Source organism: Dipodomys merriami, unplaced genomic scaffold, assembly GCF_024711535.1.
Source record: "Dipodomys merriami isolate MVZ:Mamm:240054 unplaced genomic scaffold, mDipMer1.0.p SCAF_33, whole genome shotgun sequence".
Taxonomy (NCBI): domain Eukaryota; kingdom Metazoa; phylum Chordata; class Mammalia; order Rodentia; family Heteromyidae; genus Dipodomys; species Dipodomys merriami.
In genome coordinates this window covers 2,178,537-2,195,917 of record NW_027204826.1, presented here as the reverse complement: position 1 = coordinate 2,195,917, position 17,381 = coordinate 2,178,537, and the positions used below count along the sequence as shown (strand labels likewise).

The window sequence follows — 17,381 nt, the reverse complement described above, 5'->3', positions numbered from 1 at the left end:
TGTACAGATGCAAACCCGTCACAAAGGAATGGTGGCCAAGCCAGAATGGCCAGGCAACTTGGACTGCATGGTCCTACAATTAGGGGCATTTTGTGGGTTGTTTAACCTGTTGTCAGTCTTTCAAGAGGAGGAAATGTGCTAATTCCAGAGACATGGTGAAGTCTTAAAGGATGATTTAAAAATATGTAGGGTAGGTATATTATGATACACACCAAATATTTTTTTTTGGGTCCAGTCATGGGGCCTGAACTCTGGGCCTGGGTGCTGTCCCTCAGCTCTTCAGCTCAAGGCTAGCACTCTACCTCTTGAGTCACAGTGGCACTTCCAGCTTTTTTCTTTTTGCTTATGTGGTGCTGAGGAATCAAACCCAGGGCCTCATGCATGCAAGGCAAGCACTCTACCACTGAGCCACCTTCCCAGCCCCACACCAAATATTTTTATCCCTAAAGAGTATCCAAAAGTAGCTAGAGCCAATGGCTCACACTTATAATCCTAACTAGTCAGGAGGCTGAAATCTGTAGATCAAGGTTCAAAGGCACGCTGGGTAGGAAAGTCCTTGAGACTCTTATTTCCAATTAACCACCAAAAAGCTGGAAGTGGAAGTGTGATTCAAGTGGTAGAGTACTCGAGCCAAAATAAAAAATGTGAAGGGAAAGAGCTCTAGCCCTGAGTTTAAGCCTTAGTATCAACCTACATCCACACAAAAAAAGTATGTGAGCTAGACACTAGTGGCTTATACCTGTCATCCTAGCTACTAAGGAGGCTGAGATCTGAGGATCACGGTTCAAAGCCAGCCTGAACAGGAAAGTCCATGAGACTCTTTTTTTTCCAGGAAGATATTAAATATAAGCATATTAAATATTCTTCCAAAGCATTATTTTTATTCCATGTTTGTCTGAGTGATAAGAAATAACATTAGAATTAGAAAGACTATAAAAAAGGCAAATGTGGATAATTACTGAAATATAGGAAAAAGAAAAATTATAATAAAAGGCTGAGAACCTCAAACTTAATGAGATTATAATTTGAAAACTGTGCATCTGAAAAACAAATGTAGTTTTCCATTATTTTTAGCAACAGCATTATATGACTCTAATACCCTGATTTTTCAAGAAATAAACCCATTTAAAAATATTTTTACTTTAAACATAGGCCTGTGTTCAACTAAAAAATTTCCTCCAAGCTTTGATCATAACTTTTTTTTGGGGGGGGAAAATGGTTTCTGATGGTATGATATATGCAAAACTTTCACTTTTTTTTTCCTGGTTAATCCCAATGCAGAATGTTAAGAAATCCATGCGGTTTATCAAGTGTAAAACATTAATTACTGCTCAGCTACTAGTATTTCTGTTTTTCCCTAGTTCTCTCAAAGAAAAGTCTTAAATTGAATCTTCAGCAGAATGAATCTTATATATAGTTCTAAACAAAACAAGAGCTTTTGTTTACATAATCCTTCAGATTTTATTGTTCCTAATTTTATTCTGAAACTCAAACTCACCCCAAACCATAATTACCATATTAACTTTGTCATGTACAATTGTATACAATTCCACCAAGCAGTCCTACACCACAAGACCCTGTTTACCCAGAGTTTAGGAAAAACATGATCCATCACCAACAAATCTAACTTATGCTCATTGTCTGTGTATGGTTTCAATCTAAGCTGTGACAACACAGGAGATGGAGATATATCTAGAAATGTCATCTTGGTTTTCCCAAGTTGTCAGAGGTATTCCTCACTGAAGTCCAAGACTCTGTAACTTTATTGCCAGGCCCATGTTGCCAGTGATTTTCAATTTACCTTGACTGAGGGTTCATTTTCTCAGTCATCAAAGCAGCAAGTCTGAGTTGGCCATGGTGACTGTGCAGCCTTTTTATCTGAGTTCAGAAGCACTGATCCTTTGCCATTCTTTACATCCACTACCCAAGTGGCTTCTTTATCCACCACCCCCCAGGTCATCCTTCACCTTGAAGGCAAAAATACCACCAATTTTCTTCACAAACTGTTCACCTTCCTCACACACTAATTCCTTTGGGACAGTTTCTGTTTCCATCACTTTGGGCTCCTTCATACACGCACATATGTTTCTTGTTAAGGCTGTTTAAGGCTGTCACTTTTTTATCAGTACTTTCAAACTTGAATGTGTGACAGTAGGTTGTCTCTGCTACTATAGAAAGCTCAGTTCCCCCCACCCCCCACTCCCTAAAATCTTCTCTCAAGGTTCTGCAAATGCAACCTCTTCAAACTTCTTCTCAATCTCCTTGAACCCACTGCCTGCAGAGCAGACAGCCTTAATCTGATCTGTTCTGGAAGCCTCCGGGAAGCCCATCCTGTAGAGGATGACGACCACCGTGCCACGAGACCCAGATTGCCCAGTGAGACTCTTATTTCCAATAAACGATTACGAAAAAGCTGGCCAGCGGACCAGCTTTAAAAAAGAGAAATACTTATAAGAGATTCAATGTAACTGTGTGTGTGTGTGTGTGTGTGTGTGTGTGTGTGTGTGTGTGTGTGTGTATGTGTGCCATTCTTGGGGCATGAACTCTGAACTCTGTCTCTGAGGCTTTTGGGGTCATAGCTAATGTTCTACCACATGAATCACAGCTCCACTTCTGGCTTGCTCTGGCGTTCTCTCTCTCTCTCTTTCTCTCTCTCTCTCTTTCCCTCTTTCTCTCTCCTTTCTTTCTTTCTTTCTTTCTTTCTTTCTTTCTTTCTTTCTTTCTTTCTTTCTTTCTTTCTTTCTTTCTTTCTTTCTTTCTTTCTTTCTTCTTTCTGCCAGTATTAGAGCTTGAATTTGGTCCCTTGCACTCTCCCTTAGCTTATTTATTGCCCATGGATGGTGCTCTACCACTTGAGCCACACCTCCACTTCCAGCTTTCTAAAGAATTGTTCAGGCTGGGAATGTGACTTAGTGGTAGAATTCTTGCCTAGCATGCATGAAGCCCTGGGTTCAATTCCTCAGTACCACATAAACAGAAAAAATGAGAAGTGGTGCTGTGGCTCAAGTGGTAGAGTGCTAGCCTTGAGCAAAAGAAGCTACAGAAAAAAGAAAGAAAGAAAGAAAGAAAGAAAGAAAGAAAGAAAGAAAGAAAGAAAGAAAGAAAGAAAGAAAGAAAGAAAGAGGAGAGAGAGAAGAGAGAGAGAGGGAGGGAGGGAGGAAGGAAGAAAGAAGAAAGGAAAGAAAGAAAGGAAGAAAGAAAAGAGAAGAAAAGAATCCCTTAAATTTTCCTTTCTAGGTGGGTTTCAAACCAGAACCCTCAGGTCTCCTGAGGAGCTAGGATTATAGGCATGAGCCACCAGGGCCCAGATGGAGGAAAGTAAATTTTGTCTGGACCCAGAGGTAAAAAATTTTGAGACTCTAGGTATGCTGTCTGTGTGGAGAACAGCCCCATCTACTGGTCACTGGTAGAAAGCATCACCTCCCTCCCCAGGGCAGTGATTGACTGGCAGGGCCTTGGTTCCTGTTGTCCATTTCTCCAATTTACCAGGCCACTTGTCCCCAAATAACTGGATCTATGATAAGAGCAGTCAATTCCAAGAGCTTGTGCTTCATTCTCTTGCTTTTACACGAGACCCTTAGCGACAACAAAATTTTCATGGGGCAAAATGATGCTTAATCATAGCATCATAGAATGGTGACATTCATAGACAGGTTCCCAGATGGCGACAACACAGAATCGTTTCAGATGGGGAAAGGAAAATAAAATCAGTATCTATTCCAGTGAGGACAGATCTCTTGCTGGAAACAATGGACAAGGTCCATTATACTCAACATGTCTACTGACCGAACAAGACCCAGCATGGTTGGATAATGAAGCTGACTGGCATTTGCAGGATTGGTCTTTCTGCAGACCTGCTCACTGAGTTTTCTATTTAGTGGATGCCCTTGGGGAAGAACTCAAATAGGACACACACATTCTCGTAGTTTTTTTCTTTGCAACAGTCCTGGATCTTGAACTCAGGGCCTTCCTCTCTGTTCTCCCTTAGCTTTTATTTAGCTTTTATTTCTGGCTTTTATTCCTCCATGCCCCACTTCTCCCTGGAAGAGTCTTATTGATTTGTCTGCTCAAGCTGGCTTCAAACTCTGATCCTCAGATCTCAGCCTCCTGAGTAGCTAGGATAACAGGTGGGAGCCACCAGCATTCAGCACCCAAATCCACATTCAATTAATCAATTTTTGACATTCTTTTCATTTTTGTTTGTTTGTTTGGTTTTTGGTGCCAGTCCTGGGCCATTTTTCTTGAGCTTTTTTTCCCCTTAAAGCTAGCACTCTACCACTTGAGCCACAGCACCACTTCTAGCTTTTTGGTGGTTAAGAATCTCAGGACTTTCCTGCTGGGGCTAGCTTTGAACTGCAATTCTCAGATTTCAGCCTCCTGCGTAGGTAGGATTACAAGCATAAGCCTCCAATGCCTCCCTTCCTAAGATTTATTTGTTATCAATATTCCAATTATTCTTCTCAAATCTCCCTGGAATAGGTAACATCATTAGGCACTACCTAAGCATTGGAGTTGATCTGTAACTTAGGCAATGTTTTCTTCCAAGTAGGGTAGACATCCAGGTGAACTGCCCAGTATTTACCTCTCTGAGAGGGTTGGCATCTTCCACCTTTTCCTTTACAGACCCCCTGGTGAAAGGGATGGTTTACTAATACAGTCTGTTTCAATTGAGCCAACATATATGGAGACCTATCTTTAAAACAGGTCTGTGCCAGGTGCTGGTGGCTCACACCTGTCACTGTAGCTACTCAGGAGGCTGAGATCTGAGGATCATGGTTCAAAGCCAGCCCGAATAGGAAAGTCCATGCGACTTTTATCACCACCAGAAAACAGAAAGTGGCGCTGTGGCTCAAGTAGTTGAGTGCTCACCTTGAGCTGAAGAGCTGAGGGACAGCTCCCAGGCCCAGAGTTCAAGCCCACGACTGACAAAACAAGAAACAGGTTTGTTTCTTTTCCTCCAATAAGAAGTTATGAAAATTCCCCATGAAGCCCTAGAATCTGAGCCACACAAGTCACATGTGTCCTCCTGACCTAAGCCTGGTCTCTCTCTCTCTCTCTCTGTGTGTGTGTGTGTGTGTGTGTGTGTGTGTGTGTGTGTGTGTGTGTGTTTGAGACAGATAGAGAGAGAGAGGTCCAGATTTTTCATTGGGCTTGAAGTTAGGGCCTAGGCGCTGCTCCTGAGCTTTTTTGTTCAAGGCTGGTGCTCTACCACTTGAGCCAGAGCTCTACTTCCACAAGTTTGATCTTTTATACACTACTTTTAATTCATTTTGGATTGTTAGTTAGGTGCCAGTGATAGGCAGCCCAGATTATATGAATCAGGACTCAGGCCTGTAATCCTAGCTACTCAGGAGGCTGAGATCTGAGGATCCAGGTTAAGAGCTTGTCCCAGAAGAAAAGTCTGTGAGACTCATCTCCAACTAACCAGCAAAAAGCTGGAAGTGGAGCTGTGGCTCAAGTAAGTGCTAGAGCACCAGCTTTGAGCAAAAAAGCTAAGGGTTAGTGCTGTAGACCCCATATTCAAGTCTTAGTACACCCGTTTGTGCACACACACACAATTTAATCTTTTTTTTTTTGCCAGTCCTGGGGCTTGAACTCAGGACCTGGGCACTGCCCCTGAGCTTCTTTTGTTCAAGGCTAGCACTCTACCACTTGAGCCACAGCACTACTTCCAGGTTTTTCTTTTCTTTTTTTGGGGGGGGGTCTGGTCGTGGGGCCTGAACTCTGGGCCTGGGCGCTGTCCCTCAGCTCTTCAGCTCAAGGCTAGCACTCTACCACTTGAGCCACAGCGCCACTTCCGGCTTTTTTCTTATGTGGTGCTGAGGAATCGAACCCAGGGCCTCATGCATGCAAGGCAAGTGCTCTACCACTGAGCCACCTTCCCAGCCCCACTTCCAGGTTTTTCTGTGTATGTGGTACTGAGGAATCTAACCCAGGGATTCATGTAAGCTAGGCAGCACTCTACCACTAAGCCACATTCCCAGCCCACGATTTAATCCTGAATCCAGTGCTTTGTCAGTAGAGGAAACAGCATACCAAAACCCCTGAGATTCTGTGCTTTGGTTCTCTATTGGGGTTTGCCCAAAACTCTATACTTTATCTTTCAGACATTTCTGGAATCTTCTGGATTCTTACACTTCAATGAAATGACAAGGTATCATCCTGCTCTGCTGCAGAATCTTTTCTGTTGCTTTTAGGAAATTGTTTCTCAGTAAATGGGTCAGTAGAATGCACCCAAATGTGATTCATGTAATATTCTGTTAGTGCTGGGATGGACAGAATGGGTTAACTTGGGGTTCTCAACTTCAATCGTGATATTTGGGTTTGCTCATTTTGGTTATGGGGATCTGTTGTGTATATGGCTGGTGGTTAGTACTTAACTCTTGCTTGCTATTTACTTACCAGCAGTTATGTGGTTTTTACCTAGTGCTATCTACCTCCAGGTGGGTTTTTTTTTTGTATTATTAAATGTCCCCCAGGGGCAAAAATGTGCTGTAGTTGAGAACTAGTAGAGAAATAAGCCAGCCAGGGCAAGACAATCCATGAGACACTTATCTCTAATTAACTAGCAAAAAGGCAGAAGTGGAATTGTGGTGGCTGAAGTGGTAGAGTTCTTTTTGGTCAGTCGTGGGGCTTGAACTCTGGGCTTGGGCGCTGTCCCTATGCTCTTCAGCTCAAGGTGAGCGATCTACTTCTTGAGCCACAGCGCCATTTCAGGTTTTCTAGTGGTTTATTGGAAATAAAGAGTCTCACAGACTTTCCTGCCGGGCTGGCTTTGAACCACAATCCTCAGATCTCAGCCTCCTGAATAGCTAGGATTATAGGCATGAGCTACCAGCGCTCGGCTTCAAGTGGAAGAGTTCTACTTTTGCATGAAAAAGCTAAGGGATGGAGTTCAGGCCCTAAGTTTAAGCTCCAGTACCACTTCAATCCGTCCAAATTAATGTCCTCTTTCTCCTCCAAACTCTGAAGACAGGAATCCACACAATAAGCCTTTTGTTGAGCTCCTGCTAGTGTCAGTTACTCTGCTAAACACTGAGAGCAGACACTAAGTCCTCCTCACCTTTAGGCAGGGACAAGTGATCAGAACCACTATTATAAGACAGCCTGATTACACTGAGCAGGCCAAGGGCATGAGTCGATCTTGATGCTTGCCTTGATTATCTTATTGGACAGTGAAGTTCTAGAGAAACAGCTTGATGGAGAAAGAAAACTGGTTGGCCAGAATGAGCATCGCTAGAGATTGGATTTTGTGTGTGAGCAGAGGGAGGGGGTCGCTAAGCAGAAACAGAGAAGTCTGGAAGTCCTTGAGACATGCAAGAATGTCTGCTTCTGAAGGCATTTGCATTTCAGTTCCAGCCCTTCCTTCCTTCCTTCCTTCCTTCCTTCCTTCCTTCCTTCCTTTCCTTCCTTCCTGCCTTCCTTTCCTTCCTTCCTTTCCTTCCTTCCTTCCGTCTTCCCGTCTCCTCTTTCTCTCCTTCCTTCCTCTTTTCTTTCCTCCCTCCCTCCCTCCCTCCCTCCCCCCTCCCTCCCTCCCTCCCTTCCTTCCTTCCTTCCTTCCTTCCTTTTTTCTTTCCTTTTGTACCAGGGCTTGAACTCAAGGCCTGGCATTCTCATTTGGCTTTTTCTCATGGTTAGTTGGGGGATAAGAGTCTCACAGATTTTCTACCCAGGTTGCCTTCAAACTGCAATCTTCAAATCTCAGCCTCCTGAGTAGCTAGGATTACAGGCGTGAGCCACCATCCCTAGCTAGAGGTTGCTTTTGATAAACGCGTCGACTTTTGACTAAGGTCCACAAGTGGCCTCTTTGGTGACTAGCAGGTGTGAGTTTGTCATCTCAGCCTCCACGGTGCTTCGGTCTTCTTGGATACCTGGAATATCAGATCTGATGGAGCTGTGTAACAGCAACCACAAAAGATGCTCTAGGACACATTACCTCTCTGATCAGGGACAATGTCTCAAGTGTAATGACCTCAGGATAGGGCTGTGAATCCTGGCAAGAGCTTTGCCTTCCCAGTACAATTCCAATGATTAAAGTTCCCTTCCTGATTTTTCACTATTGCTTGTATCATTTGATTTTCCTCTGGCCTAGGAGGTGAGTCTAACAGTGCCATAGGCTACAGACGAAGTCTTCTACAACAGGGCCTTCTGGGGGAGCATTAAAGATCCAAAGTACAGCTGAGGCCGCAGTGGCTTTGAACCATGACCCTGAGATCTCAGCCAGGATCCTGAGTAGCTAGGATGGCAGGCGTGAAGCATGGGCGTCCAGCCCCGAGTGCGTTTTCTCGAGGGGACAAGAGAGAAGAGGAGCTGAACCCTGCCAAGCACGTCCCTGACTTCCTTACAGTCTATTGAGAGGTAGACTGCAGTCAGGACTTCCCGCCTGCTGTGGCCAATGAGGTTAAGGAAAGCTAGAGGGAGAGCCGTGAGCTGGTACAGGCGCAGCCTGGGCCTCGGAAGGAGCAGCCGCTCCTGGGACCCCGGGGCAAACCCACGGCCAAACCTCGGGCCACCGCCTCCCCAAGGCCGCGAGCCCTACTGCGCCTGCGCGCAGCCAGCTGGCGGCGGGGCGGGGCGGGGGGTGGTGGGGAGGAGATGTGTGAGAGTGTGGCTGCCGGCGTGGCCACGTGACTCCCGGCCCCGCCCCCGGGCGGCCCCGGCCCCGCCCCCGGCGGCCCCGCCCCCTTTCCCGGCGGGACGCTCGGAGCCGCCCGAACTGCGCAGGCCGGCGGTGGGTGAGTGTCCGCGAGGGGCGCGCGTCGGGCAGAGCCCGGCGGGTCCCGGCTGGGGGCGGGCGGGGGGATGCAGGCCGGGATGGCTGTGTTGTGGGGGCGAAGGGGCCAAGATGGCGGCGGGGGGGGGGACAGGCTTCCACCGCCTGCCGCGGCCGGGCCCGGGAGCGGCCTGGGGGAGGGGAGGCGCGGGGCTCGGCCGCGGAGGCTGAGGGGGCCGGGGCCGCGGCGGTTCCCGCGAGGTGCGGGGTGGAGGGGGCCGGGCGGGCCCCGCGCGTGCCCGGGGCGGGGCGGGGCGGCAGGCCGCCTCCGGGGGGGGGGGGGTCGGCCGGCCGCGGTGGGTGCGCGAGTCGAGGCTTCTGGAACCTTCGGATTGCGCGGGGTGGGGGGGCTGCCGGCCTTCCTTTGACAGGTGGTTCCCCCCCCCGTGTCATCACCGGGGTGCACCCCGGGCTGGGGACGCCGGGCAGGAAGTGTGTGTGTGTGTGTGGGGTGACTCCCCATCTCCCCACTCTGTTCTGGAGTCACCTGGGGGGGGCCCGCCCTCCCTGCACCCCCAGACCCCCAGCTCTGCCTCACCCACCTTCCCCACGCTGCGGGGTGGGTGGCCCGGGCGGGTCCCCTCTAGCAGCACCTGCTGCTGCTGCTGCTGCTGCTGCTGCTGCGGTCCCCGAATCTCGGCCCCGCCTGCCCCGCCTGCGCGCAGCTTCCTGTGGCCGGCGTCTGGATCCCCTCTCTGTCCTTTGTGCCAAGTTAGTGTCCATCAAAACCGTTCTCATCTCCCCCCCCCCACCTCCCCATCTTAATTCCCTGTGTGCATCACACCTTGCTTTCACAACGTCAGCTTGTCCTGAGGATTTGGATAAGCAATCACCACCAAAGGATGGATACCTTTGATTATTAGCTCAATCAGGGTTTTTTTTTTTGTTTTTGTTTTTTTTAAATGGAGTCCTAGGGCTTGAACTCAGGACTTTGCCCTTTCACTTGGCTTTTTTTTGCTCCAGGCTGGGGCACTGCCACTTGATAGATCCACAGCTCCACTTCTGGTTTTTTTTTTTTTTTTTAAATTATTAATTGGAGATAAGAATCAACTGCGGTGAGTGTGATCCTCAGATTTCAGCCTCTCAAGTAGCCAGGATTACACATGGGAGCCACTAGCACCTGGTTCCAGAATCATTGTGTGTGTGTTTCCTGCCAGTCCTGGGGCTTGAACTCAGGACCTACCTAGCTTTTTTTTTTGTTTTCTCTGAGCTTTCTAACCCCTGCCCCCCCCCCCCAAGATTAGTGCTCTACCTTGAACCACAGCTCCACTTTGAGCTTTTTTTTTTCTTGTCAGGGAACTTCACCTTAGGGCCTGAGTGTTCCTGAGTCTCTTCGTGCTCAAGAGTAAGTAGCTCTCTACCACTTGAGCCACAGCTCCATTTCCATTTTTTGAGTGGTTAATTGGAGGTAAGAGTCTCACAGGGACTTTTTTGCCCTGGCTGGTTTAGAACCATTATCCTCAGATCTCAGCCTCCTGAATAGCTAGGATTAGAGGCGTGAACCACTGGCACCCGGTTACACTTCCAGCTTTTTAAATGGTTAATTGGACATACAAGTTTCATGGGCTTTTTTGTCTTCCATCCTTGATCTCTAGATTTCTCAGCCTACCAAGTAGCTAGGATTACAGGCATGAGTCACAGGCATCTGGCCAGAATCACTTTTAATGTGACTTGAAAATTACCTTTGTGGGAGAAGGTGTGATGTGACTGGTGGTTTGAAGGTGGCAGGTTTTGAGTTAGATTCCCATTTGTACTACTTGTCCTGTCCCAAGCCCATCTGTAAAATAGGGATAATATCCACCTCAAATTTTTTCATAGTAATAAGTGAGGTGTCTGTACAGCATGTAGCACAGCTTCCAGCCCCTAGGAAGCCTTTGACAAATACTTGGTCCTTTCCTTCTTCACTTTCTTGAGCTGCATTAAAAAAATTCTCCGTGTGTAGTTGTGTGTGTGTATAGTTGTGTGCGTGCGCTCAATCAGTCTGAGATGGGCTCAGAGCCTCAACCCTCACTTGGTTTTTTTTGGTCAAGGCTGGTAAGTGACTACCACTTGAGCCACACCTCCACTTCTGGCTTTTTAGTGGTTAATTGGAGACAAGTGTTTCATGGCCTTTCTGCCTGGACTGGCTTTGAACCATGATCCTCAGATCTCATTTTCCTGATTAGCTGCAATCACATGTGTGAGCCGTGTGAGCCACCAGCACCCAGCAGTAATGCTATTTTAGTTTGATAATATGTTCTTGTTCTTCTCCCCCCGACACTCTAGAGCTGGGTCTGGGATTTGAACTCAGGGCCTGGGTGCTGTCTCCTTTTCACTCAAAGCTGGTATTTTACCACTTGAGCCACAGCTTCACTTCTGTCTTTTTGTGGTTAATTGGAGATCAGAGTTTCGTGGACTTTTCTGTTGGGCTGGCTTCAAACTGTGATCCTCAGTTCTCAGCTTCCTGAGTAGCTAGGATTATAGGCTTGAGCCACGGGCCCCCGAGCAACTATTGATCTTTTAACTTATGTCTGTATGTGGTTTGCTCTTCAGAAATCTTTTCTTATATTTAAATACAGTACTGTGAAATGTGCATCCCTAGTTTATCAATCTAGCACGTATCTTGAATTTTTATTAAAAGGAAGCAGTGTGTGCCAGATTCCAGTGGCTCAGGCCTGTAATCCTTAGCTACTCAAGAGATCTAAGGATTGCAGTTCGAAGCCGGTCCGGGCAAGAAACTCAGTGAGACTCTTCTCTCAAGTACACTACTCAAAGTAGCTGGAAGTGCTACTGTGGCTCAAGTGGTAGAGTGCTTGCCTTGGGCAAAAGAAGCTCAGGAAGAGTGCCCATGCCCAGAGATCTAGCCCTAGGACTGGCCAAAAAAAAAAAAAAAAAAAAGTAGTACATGATAGGTTTTTGTGGTTTTTTTTGGCCAGTCCTGGGGTTTGATCTCAGGGCCTGGGCACTGCCCCTGAGCTTCTTTTGCTCAAGGCTAGCACTCTATCACTTGAGCCTCAGCGCCATTTCCGACTTCTTTTGTCTTTATGTGGTACTGAGGAATTGAACCCAGGGCTTCATGCATGCTAGGCAAGCACTCTACCACTAAGCCACCTTCCCAGCCCCTTGATAGTTTTTTGTTTGTTTTTTCTTTGGAATTTTGGTTCTGAACTGTGAACTCTGGCCTTTTTTTTTTTTTTGGGTCCGGTTGTGGGGCCTGAACTCTGGGTCTGGGTGCTGTCCCTCATCTCTTCAGCTCAAGGCTAGCACTCTACCACTTGAGCCACAGTGCCACTTCCAGCTTTTTTTTTTCTGCTTATGTGGTGCTGAGGAATCGAACCCCGGCCTCAGGCATGCAGGGCAAGCACTCTACCACTGAACCACACCTTTCCAGCCCAACTCTGGCCTCTTGTACTTGCTAAAGCACACCACCACACCAAGGGTTTTTTGGTTTTTGTTTTTTTAATCATAATGGGGTTTTACAAGCTTTGCCCAGGCTGTCTTCAAACTACAATCTTCATGATCAGCTTTCTGAGTTGCGAGGATTACAAGTGTGAGTCAACTGATTCTGATTTTTGAGCCAGAGGTCTTGCCTATGTAGCCTTGAAGTTACATTCCTGCCTCAGCTTCATGTCTGATTTCAGTTTAGAGTTAGAGATAATCTGTAAAGTGCCAAATTGAATAAGACTCAAGACCTGGTGACAAAAAGATTTGGAGTAAATCACTGATCTGGTAGAATGGGAGGATTGGAGACCTGGCTCATTGGTAGAGCAGTAGCCAATGAGTGAAAACATCCCATATGGAGTTGGAGTTCCATTCTTGCTTCTTTTTTTTTTTTTTTTTTTTTTTAAAAAAGGATAATGATTTAGTTTTGAATCATTCTTTTGCCTTGGGGGGGGGGGGGAGAAAGGCTTGGTAACTGGAATTTGTGACAGTGTGTTGAAAAATTTAAATTCCAAACAGTTTTATCTGTAATTTGAAAGTATATGGAGCTTCACCTGTAGCCCATGCTCTCTAGGGACAGAGGCAGTAGCATTTAGAGTTTGAGGCCAACCTGGCCTACATAGAGAGAACCTGTCTCAATAAACAAAAACAGGAGCCGGGTGCCAGTGGCTCATGCCTGTAATCCTAGCTACTCAGGAGGCTGAGATCTGGGGAATCACAGTTCAAAGCCAGCCCAAGCAGGAAAGTCCATGGAACTCTTATCTCCAGTAAGCCAGAAATAGCATTGTGGCTCAAGTGGTAGAGCACTAGCCTTGAGACTGAAGAGCTGAGAGACAGGGCCTAGGCCCAGAGTTCAAGCCCCACAACTGACCAAAAAAAAAAATAAATAAATAATTAAAAAACGAAAAACAAAAACAGGGGCTGGGAATGTGGCTTAGAGGTAGAGTGCTTGCCTGGCATGCATGAAGCCCTGGGTTCGAGTCCTCAGTATCACATAGACCAAAAAAGGCAGAAGAGGCACTGTGGCTCAAATGGTAGAGTGCTAGCCTTAAACAAAAGAATCTTAGTGACAGTGCCTCAGGCCTTGAGTTTAAGCCCCAGGACTGGCAAAACAAAACAAAAAACCCAAAAAAGTCAAAGTTGTTTTTTTTTTTTTTTGGTCGGTCATGAGCCTTGAACTTTGGGCCTGGGCGCTGTCTCTCAGCTCTTCAGTTCAAGGCAAGCACTCTACCACTTGAGCCACAGCACCATTTCCTGTTTTCTGCTGGTTTATTGGAGATAAGAGTCTCACAGAGGGGCTGGGAAGGTGGCTCAGTGGTAGAGCGCTTGCCTTGCATGCCTGAAGCCCTGGGTTCGATTCCTCAGCACCACATAAGCAAAAAGAAAAAAGCTGGAAGTGGTGCGGTGGCTCATGTGGTAGAGCGTTAGCCTTGAGCTCTAGAGCTGAGGGACAGTGCCCAGGCCCACAGTTCAGGCCCCACGACTGGACCCCCCCCCCCCAAAAAAAAAAAGAGTCTCACAGAGTTTCCTGCTTGGGCTGGCTTTGAACCTCGATGCTTAGATCTCAGCTTCCTGAGTAGCTTGGATTATAGGCGTGAGCCACCAGCACCCGGCTAAAGTCAAAGTATTTTAAAATTCAATTCCTTACTTTGTTTTAAGACTGTAATTACAGTACAATTATATTTTAGAAAAGTAGGAAAATAGCAAATTCCTACTACTGCTCCTGTGCTGTACAGTTATCCATAGTTGAGTGCTGATCTGCACCACAAATCATTTCTTTGATTTTGAAAATAGCAAGGTGGATATTTTTGCTCCAATATTGTCGCTGTTGTCTCCCATGCTGAAACTTGACATAACTTGTGGAAAGCTTGTGTAATTGGCAATCTTGGGATGTACATTTGGGCCTGACTTCCAAGCGTATGCTCTTTTCATAGATTCTTGTATATTTCCATTCTGTTTTCCTTAGAGTATTCATCAGATGGTCCATAAAATTTTATGTCTGCCTTAAAAGGTTTGGTATCTAGCCTTCAACTTACTTTCTTAGGAAAGCTAGTAGGTACCCGTTTCGCTGATTGATTTGTGATAAGACCAAAAGGAATTGTTTTCTGCATAATCACTGAACCCATCCAGTGGGTCCTTTTCTCATTTCCTTAAAATATATTTATGTATAATATATACGTATATATTATATGTGTAATATGTACATATATACATAATATATACGTACATATTATATATACATATGTATATATACATATATTGGTCCTGGCGCTTGAACTCAGGGCTTGTGTGTTGTCCCTGAGCTCTTTTGTTCAAGGCTAGCGCTCTACCACTTTGAGCCACAACTCCACTTCTGGTTTTCTGGTGGTTCATTGGAGATAAAGAGTCTCATGGACTTTTCTGTCCAGGTTGGCTTCTAACCACAATCCTTAGATCTTAGTCTTCTGAGGATTACAGGCATAAGCCACCATCTTCTGGCTCTTTTATTATTATTATTTTGGTAGTTTTTTTGTTGTTGTTGGTCATAGGACTTGAACTCTGGGCTTGGACACTGTCCCTAAGCTCTTCAGCTCAAGGCGAGCACTCTACCACTTGAGCCACAGTGCCACTTCTGGTTATCTGGTGATTCATTGGAGATAAGAGTCTCATGGACTTTCCTGCCTGGGCTGGCTTTGAACTGTGATCCTCATATCTCAGCCTCTTGAGTAGCTAGGATTATAGGCATGAGCTACCAGCTCCAGGCTGGCAGTTTTTTAAAATTGGAGATCAGAATCTCATGAACTTTGCTGCTTGGGCGGGCTTTAAATAGCCATCCTTAGATTTTAGCCTCCTGAGTAGGATTACAGGTGTGAGCCATTGATGCTTAATTTATACAGAATTTTAAATGAGAGGGCTGGGAAGGTGGCTTAGTGGTAGAGAGCTTGCCTCTCAAGCATGAGGCCCTGGGTTCGATTCCTCAGTACCACATAAGCAGAAAAGGCTGGAAGTGGCGCTATGGCGCAAGTGGTAGAGTGCTAGCCTTGAGCTGAAGAGCTGAGGGACAACGCCCAGGCCCAGAGTTCAGGCCCCACGACCAACTAAAAAAAAAAAAAAAAGAAAAAAAAAGAATTTTAAATGAGAATTGTCTGTTTCTGTTCTATAAAAAGGAGCTTGGTGCTTTAGGGTTGTGTTCTCCTATGTTACATGTAATTAATCGTTTCTTACATTTTCATTTTTTGGAGGGTATTAAGGTACTGCTCAATGTGGAGCATTTAAAGCTCCTGTATAATTTCCTAACCGGCAATAGAAAGGTGTGAGTTTATTTTACTTTCTTGCATTTAATGAAAGGAGAAAGATTGAGCTTTCTTTTTTTTTTTTTGTCGGTCGTGGGGCTTGAACTCTGGGCCTGGGCGCTGTCTGGGCCTGGGCGCTGTCCCTCAGCTCTTCAGCTCAAGGCGAGCACTCTACCACTTGAGCCACAGCGCCACTTCCGGTTTTCTGGTGGTTTATTGGAGATAGGAGTCTCACAGTCTCTCCTGCCTGGGCTGGCTTTGAACCGTGATCCTCAGATCTCAGCCTCCTGAGTAGCTAGGAGTACAGGCGTGAGCCACCAGCGCCCGGCTAAGATTGAGCTTTCTATCGTTGTATGGATGCATATGACTTTATGGTGATATTCTCACTAAAGGTCTATATATTTTATTGTAGGAGGCGTACCCATGGGTTAAGAGGTAAATAATCTTCTAGACAGAAGAGAGTTGAAGGATGATGGTAAGTAAGCTGTTCCAAAGACTAGCCATCAGTGTCTGTTGCTCTTTTTTCTTTTTACTTTGCATATCAGTACTGGAGATTGAACTCAGAACCTGGGAACTGTCCCTTAGATTTTTCACTCAAGGCTGGTGCAGTGATGAGATAGAGTCTCACAGATTTTCCTGCAGGGGCTGGCTTCAGACTTGATCCTCAAATCTCAGCCTCCTGAGTAGCTAGGATTACAAGTGTGATCCCCTGGTATCTGGCTCTCTTGATTTTTTTCTTTCCCCTCTGTTCTTGCTATTTTCAGCAGTCTCCTGATTACAGGCATGAATCACCAGTGCCTAACTTCTCCTAATTCCTGTTGACACTATTAGTTTACTCCTTAGATGAGTGTTTTCACATTTTTGATGGGTGTGATTTGCTTGTACGACCTCCCTCTTTTTTTGGGGGGGGGTCCAGTCGTGGGGCCTGAACTCTGGACCTGGGCACTGTCCCTCAGCTCTTCAGCTCAAGGCTAGCGCTCTACCACTTGAGCCACAGTGCCACTTCCAGCTTTTTTCTTTTTGCTTATGTGGTGCTGAGGAATTGAACCCCAGGACTCCTGCATGCAAGGCAAGCGCTCTACCACTGAGCCACCTTCCCAGCCCCATGACCTCCCTCTGGTGGATTAAAACAGCGCACCTACAACTGTGGATGGTTGTTTTTAAATTTCTTTATTGTTAGTGTAAAGATGATTTACAGAGGGGTGTATAGTTACATAAACCGGATAAAGAGAACATTTCTTTTTTTTTTTTTTTTTGGGTCCAGTCGTGGGGCCTGAACTCTGGGCCTGAGCATTGTCCCTCAGCTCTTCAGCTCAAGGCTAGCGCTCTACCACTTGAGCCACAGAGCCACTTCCAGCCTTTTTCTTTTTGCTTATGTGGTGCTGAGGAATGGAACCCAGGCCGTCAGGCATGCAAGGCAAGCGCTCTACCACTGAGCCACCTTCCCAGCCCAAGAGAACATTTCTTTTTGAACAATGTCACTTCTTCCCTCACTCAGCTTTTCCCTCCTGTCTCCACCCACCAGTTATATACACAGTGGAATTCTACTTATCCCTCAGAAAGAATGATATTGTACCGTTTGTAAAGAAAAGGAAAGGTATGGAAAAAATTACATTAAGCAAAGTAAGCTTGATCTAAAGAAACATAGGTTACATAGTTTCCCTCATTTGTTATACTTAGAATGTGCCTATACATTTACAGGCAAACTCACTGGATGGTAAAAAAAAAAAAAAAAGTACAGTGGGACATGAAAAATTATACAGGTCTCTAGGCATTCACACAGTGAGACCAAAGGAGGATATTCTTAGGATAACAAAAGTGCAATAGCTATATGCATCTGATCATGTAAAGTAATATTTATTGAAGTGAATTGCAGGAAATGAAAAGGAGTTTTTTTTTGTTTTGTTTTTGCTTGA

At 45.9% G+C, this 17,381-nt stretch overlaps 1 protein-coding gene and 1 pseudogene across 2 annotated transcripts in view; one reads left to right on the top strand and one right to left on the bottom strand.

The window, feature by feature from the left end:
- Positions 1-1,736: 1,736 nt before the first annotated feature.
- Positions 1,737-2,330, bottom strand: LOC138842135 (sterol carrier protein 2-like; annotated as a pseudogene).
- A 6,345-nt stretch (positions 2,331-8,675) lies between these two features.
- The window catches only part of Scaper (S-phase cyclin A associated protein in the ER), a 213,885-nt gene continuing 205,179 nt past the window's right edge, over positions 8,676-17,381 (top strand). For both annotated transcript variants that reach the window (XM_070042817.1, XM_070042816.1), the window contains exons 1-2: positions 8,676-8,735; positions 15,878-15,940. In XM_070042817.1, the coding sequence (XP_069898918.1) occupies positions 15,935-15,940 (6 nt within the window). In that variant the 5' untranslated portion in view covers positions 8,676-8,735; positions 15,878-15,934. The remainder of the gene's footprint in view (positions 8,736-15,877; positions 15,941-17,381) is intronic.